General features: G+C 49.9%; 1 protein-coding gene across 1 annotated transcript in view; it reads left to right on the plus strand.

The window, feature by feature from the left end:
• The window catches only part of MEDAG (mesenteric estrogen dependent adipogenesis), a 17,103-nt gene extending 11,517 nt beyond the window's left edge, over positions 1-5,586 (plus strand). Inside the window, exons 3-6 of the mRNA XM_007958275.2 lie at positions 417-526; positions 3,857-3,969; positions 4,785-5,070; positions 5,462-5,586. Coding sequence (XP_007956466.2) covers positions 417-526; positions 3,857-3,969; positions 4,785-5,070; positions 5,462-5,586 — 634 coding nt within the window. The remainder of the gene's footprint in view (positions 1-416; positions 527-3,856; positions 3,970-4,784; positions 5,071-5,461) is intronic.
• Positions 5,587-6,299: the final 713 nt, after the last annotated feature.

Raw genomic sequence — 6,299 nt, forward strand, 5'->3', positions numbered from 1 at the left:
TACCACCAGAGCTCTCTATGAGTCTGTTAGGTCTCTCTGTATAAGCAAGATCATGCAGCATTTGTAGTTTTGTGATTGACTGACTTTGCTCAGCCTGTTGTTTTCAAGGCTCATCCATGTTGTGGGTGCAGACTTACAGCTTCAAATGAACTCTTATAGCCTCAAAAGACAATGGTAGTGGTGTGCATCTGGTAAAGGCTGCCCGGGAGAGCCAAACCTTGTTGCTAAGCCACTCCAAAAGCCATGGGCACTTTGGGGTTTGACTGGGCAAGGGGGATATACAGGACAAAATATGACAGCCTCTATGCAAGGACACAATAATTTAGGAGGCTTCTCTCAAGGGTCTGTGGATGTGGCAGACACTGATTTCAATGGGAGGGGACATGACATTGACAATTGGCCCTGCTTTTTCCTAGGTATGTGGAACTAACCAACTACTGCGATTATAAAGACTACAGGGAAACTATACTGAGCAAACCAATGCTCTTTTTTATTAATGTACGGACCAAAAAAGACACCTCAAAAGGTAGGTAAATAAGTGTTTTTGATGTGGTTCTGCCTTGCTGGGCTGTGGGCTGAAGCGTGCGGGTGAGATCCAAGCAGGGAATGGAGAAGACGATGCAAGTAGCAGCTTGAGGCCAGGCGGGGAGCAGGGCCCCTGGGGTCTTAGGCCATCTGAAGCTCAGCACTAGCCGGCAGAACAGATCTCTTAAGGATTCGAGGGAAGAAGCCATCTGTCTCCGAGTTTTCCTTTGTACTTCCTGCCTGGGCAGGAAGTCAGCTAACATTTTGTACTTCCTGTCTGGGCAGGAAGTGAGCTGACATTTTGTACTTCCTGTCTAGGCAGGAAGTGAGCTGACATTTTGAGCTTGCAAAGATTGCACAAATGACTAGATTGATGATGATACTATTAATACTATGTATGTATCAAAGTTAGCCCCAGCAGTGTAATAATTAAGCACTCAGCTGCTAATACAAAGGTTGGCAGTTGATGGGAGAAGGATCACACAGTGGTTACTGTTCCTTTGAGTCTATTCCTTTAAGGATTACAGCGTAGGAAACATTATCGGGCAGTTTTACTGTGTCATATGGGGTTGCCTTGAGTCAGATTTGACTCTCCAGCACCTAACAATCACGACTACCATGTACTGAATGAACACTTACCATTTATAGTGTGTGAGGTATAAGAGCCCTGTAGGGCATATTATCCGAATGGAGACATTTTTGAGTTATGGAAGCAGTGTTACTGATAACCGTGCTGGGACTGCAGTATAGACTGGGACTGAGCATGTCAACTGGGTATATGGCCATCCTGGAGGTCACCATAAGTCGCTGGCAACTGGTTAGGATTTCTGGTTTGCCTACGAGGTGAGTACTTTTACTCTCCCCATCTAACAAACAAGATCAAGATCAAGAAAATTGTATGGTAGAGGCCTAATGCTTCTTGTCCAAGAAGTAAGATTGTCTGGTAACAGCCATGAGGTTTTCAGTGCCCACATTTTTTAGAGGGTCCTTCTTCTGAGTCTGTCTTAGTCTGGAAGCTCTTCTGAAACCTATCCACCCTGGGTGACCCTACTGCTGCTGCTGTTGTTGTTTGCCATCGAGTCTGCCCCGACTCAAAGCGACCCCTCCTTGGGTTTCTGAGGCAGTATACCTACAGAAGCAGATTGACCCTGCTGGTATTTGAAATACCGGTGGCATAGCCTCCAGCCTCCCAGCAACATGCAAGCCACCACAGGAGGACAGACTGACAGACACCGTGGGCGCAGCAGTGAACTCGAGCACAGCAAACGTTGTGAGGGTGATGGAGGACCGGGCAGTGTTTTGTTCTGTTGTACACAGGGTTGCAATGGGTCAGAACCCACTTGGCAGCACCTAACAACAACACCAACAGTAACAACCGTATGAACTAAAATTCCGACGTAAAAACGTCTCTCCTTTTCCTGGTCCCTGCTCAACTTGGACAGATACGTGTGGAACGTTGGTAGTGTAACGGTCTGTGATAGAGGCTGAGTATCTTACACTGGTGTCCAAGTCACATTCTTAAAGTGACTCCAAGGTAACAAGCAATTATACACACATTCCAAGTGGATTTCCCCAAGCGCTCGCTCTCTCTCGTTCAGATTCCTGGACGTTTCTCTGCCCGCTTCCTAATTTAGACCCACCACACTCTCCAGGCAGAAGTGCCTGGTAAGAAGCGGTGCATGTGAGAAACCCAGACCCCCAATGAACTTGGACCAGGAAGCCAGAGATTTCTTGCAGGACGTGGTTCACCAATGGGCCAAGGATGCCTCCTGCTTCTCTCAGGCAGAATGCAAGGAAAGAATAAAGGCCCTCTCCGTTTTAATGTTTTGATGACATGACAAGGTGTGGTACAGGGTACTGTGGGAGGGCTACAGAGAGGCTGCAGTGGTCTGACAACTATTGTTACAGGATGGAGCCATGACTGGTGGGGTGTGAGAAAAGCCAGAACAGGAAGGGGCCGGCCCCCATAGACGCTGACGATGATCAAGCTAGTCGGAAATTGTCATTAAGACTATATATGCAGCCCCGTTACTGGTCCAGACTGCATCTTTGTGCAAGTTAGAAAAAACCACCACTTTCTCCATTTCCTCAACACAATTTTACTGATGCTTCCAAGACACCTGTGATCACACAGAGACAGACCGACGGTCTGACAGACGATGTTCATGGAAGCACATGGCTGCTCTGCCAAAAACAACTGAACCCACTGCCGTCGACTGGGTTCTGACTCAATAGGACAGGGTAGCATTATGCTGTAGAAGAGCTGTGGTGGCGCAGTGCCTAAGGCATTTGCCGGCTAACCAGAAGGTTGCCGGTTCAAATCCACCAGCCGCTCTGTGGAAGACTGGGCAATCTGCTTCAGTGAAGACTTACTGCCTCAGAAACCCAAAGGAGGTCGCTGTGTGTCAGAATCGACTCGACGGCAGTGTTTTTTTGTTTTTGGAATCTTTATGGAAGCAGCCAGCCTCATCCTTCTTCCATTGAGCAGCTGCTGGGTTCAAACTATCAACCTTCTGGTTGGAAGCCAAGCACCTAACCACTGTGCCACCAGCGCTCCTTGGTCTGCCAGGACAGAGACATGGAACGATTTAACCATGTAGGGGTGGAGCTAGGGGTGGGGGCAGGGAGGAGACCTGATCTCAGATGGCTTTGGGTCTCAGAACTCTCCAGAGGAGCCAAGCCAGGTCTCAGGGAGGCTGGGGGAGTCCAGGAGGAGGCCACAGGGAGGGAGCCTTGTTCCTGGGAGATGGCTGGTGCTCTGTTTTGCAAACGAGGAAACATTAGGAGAAGCAGTTGTTCTTGTTATGTGCCTTGGAGTCGACCCGACTCACAGCAACCCCTCCTTGGGTTTCCGAGGCTGTATCACTACAGAAGTAGATTGCCCAACCTTCCTTCCGAGGAGTGGCTGGTGGGTTTGAACCACCAGCCGTCTGGTTAGCAGTCCAGTGCCTTAGGCACTACGCCACCAGAGCTCAAGCAGAGCCATCCTTTAAATGCCCAGCAAGGCGATGGCATGAAAACCAGCCACCTACACACCTTCCATGTTCTCTCCCCAGGCTGCAGACGCTCAGTGGGGGCCCCGTCCCCAGCAGGGTCACTCTAGAGAGGGTTTTCCATTTCTGGGATGTGACTGACAAAGTGCAGCCCTGTGACAGCCAGTTTTCTAAGCGGCACAATCATCAGAACTCCTGTTTCTAGAAATAGGGGCAGGCTTTGCAGCTAGGGCCGGAAGGAGGGAGGAGGGGGTGGGACTCGCTGCTTTAGCGAATCCCCAGAGGCAGGGCCTCATCACGTGCACCCGCATTGACCAATCCCGCTTCCTCGTTTCCAGAAAAGACGTACGCCTTTCTTGTGAACACGAGGCACCCCAAGATAAGAAGGCAGATAGAGCAGGGGATGGATACGATTATCTCGTCAGTCATTGGAGAGAGCTACCGACTCCAGGTAAGCGTTACCAGTCTGCATCCACGGCCGCTAACCACAGAGGGGCGCCCCTGGGTGACACAAACCTTTAATGTGCTCAGCGGCAAACTGAAGGGTTGGCGGTTCCAGTCCACGCAGAGGAAGAAAGGCCTGGCTGTCTCCTACAGAAAAATCAGCAGCTCAAAACCCTGTGGAGAACAGTTCCACTCTGACACACTTGGGGGCGCTAGGCGTCAGAGCTGACCACAGCCACTGGTTTTCCACCCCATGGCAAAGAAACTCAAACGCACTGCTGTGGAGTCAGACCCAACTCATAGGGACCCCTCCTTGGGTTTCTGAGGCGGTATCATTACGGAAGTAGATTGCCCAACCTTCCTTCCCAGGAGTGGCTGGTGGGTTTGAACTGCCGTCCTTCTGGTTAGCGGTCAGATGCCTTAGCGACGATGCCACCAGAGCTCCTAGAGCATGGGCACTTGATTCAAGGCCTGAGTCCTGAGAGCGACGCTGAACCACCTGCAGACGTTCAGTTTACCATTGCTTCACTGTGGTTCCTATAAATGGCCTGTGTTCTGGCATCTTATTAACAATGGGGTGAGAAGAAAGGTAGTTGTGACCAAGCCTTCAACATTTTTGGACGGGAGGTGATGTAAATTCAAAGGTTTAAACAATAACAAAAACAACAAAATTTAAGGCACTAGTGAGAAAAACCTGTCAAGAAGGAAAGAGCAGTCAGTCAGGGATGGTGTTGGACACGCCCGCGGCTGTGAGTTCTGTAACGTCCGTGGGACCTTTCTACCTGGGAAATTAACCACGTTTCGTTTCTCTCACTCTTCCAGTTTGATTTTCAAGAGGCAGTGATGAATTTCTTCCCGCCAGGAAATGAAGTGATTAACGCAGAAAATTTGAGCTTTGCATATGAATTCAAGGCGGATGCCTTGTTTGATTTCTTCTATTGGTTCGGGCTCAGCAATTCCACGGTCAAAGTGAACGGGAAAGTGCTGAATCTCTCCAGCTCGAGTCCAGAAAAGAAGGAGACCATCATGTTATTTCTGGAAAAGATGAGTGAGCCCTTAGTTCGAAGGAGCAGTTTCTCTGACCGGAAGTTTAGTGTGACTTCCAGAGGTGGGTTAAAAATTCTCAAGTTTGTGGGGGAAAGGTAGATACAACATCCTCATAGCGCTGTTGTGCTTGGGAGCTGTCCAGTCCATTCTGACTCACAGCGCCCCTAGAGGACAGAGTGGAACTGCCCCACGGGGTTTCCAAGGTTGTCATCTTTACAGACAGAAATCCAACTCTGCCCATAAGCAAACACATGGCCACCCATGTCCCACTAACTCCATCACCTCATCCCAGTAAACCAACAGCAACACATTTTCTGTTCAGTCCTGGAGTTTTCTGAGGAAGCCAAGATTTTCGTTATTAAAGTTATTCTGTTTTATGTTAAAGTGTTAAAGGCATTTTTTTTTTTTTTGAGGTGACAGAAATAACACATGCCTTGTTTGCTTTGTTTCAGGTTCAATAGATGACGTTTTTAACTGCAGTCTGTCACCCAGATCATCCCTTATGGAGTCTCTTCTGGCAGAAGGGCCATTTCCGAGTCTTGTGGAAGCAGAGGAGACACCCAGCCAATGTGTCTGATTGGTAGCACCTTCCAGCAGTCACTCCTACACTGACGACCCCGGCCAGGATGGAAGGTGGAAGGGACCAGAGGGGGTGGGAGGTGGGTTCCCCCACCCCCTGGTCAGGCCCTCCGCTCTTCTCCTCAGCTTCTCTGGAGGATCTGCTTGTTCTGTGTTCATGAGTGTGATGTCCGATGCAGCTGACCCCTTGCACGGTGTGGTGACCAGCAAAGGAGGGCTTTGGCCCCACAGCCTGTGGAGTCTCCTGGACTTTCAACACTTCTCCAAAGAGACAGAGAAGAGGCAGAGTCCTGCCACCCAGACATTTTGCTAGTGTCCTGGCAAGTTGGGAATCTTCCAGGCAGCCTTTGTGGGGGGTGGTCTACTTGAGTGTGGGCCTGTGGGTTTGGCCTCCTGCTTGGGACATCCTTGTCTGAACCCAAACCCAGCAAGCACGGGGTCAGCATTGAGGTTCTCTTGTCAAGCTGGCTTTGCAAGAAGCTGTTGACCTCTTTGATTGGGGGGCAAGTATGTGTCTCATCCTGCCTATATGAAAGCCTAAGGCACTCTGGTGGTATGGTGGTTAAAGCACTCAGCTGCTAACTGGAAGGTTGGTGAATGGAATCCACCAGCTGCTCCATGGGAGAAAGATGAGGCAGTGTGCTTTAGTAAAGACTGGCAGCCTTGGAAACCCTGTGGGGCAGTTCCACTCTGTCCTCTAGGGGCGCTGTG

This window comes from Orycteropus afer, unplaced genomic scaffold, assembly GCF_000298275.1.
Source record: "Orycteropus afer afer isolate SDZICR_OR568_19922 unplaced genomic scaffold, OryAfe1.0 scaffold00902, whole genome shotgun sequence".
NCBI lineage: Eukaryota > Metazoa > Chordata > Mammalia > Tubulidentata > Orycteropodidae > Orycteropus > Orycteropus afer.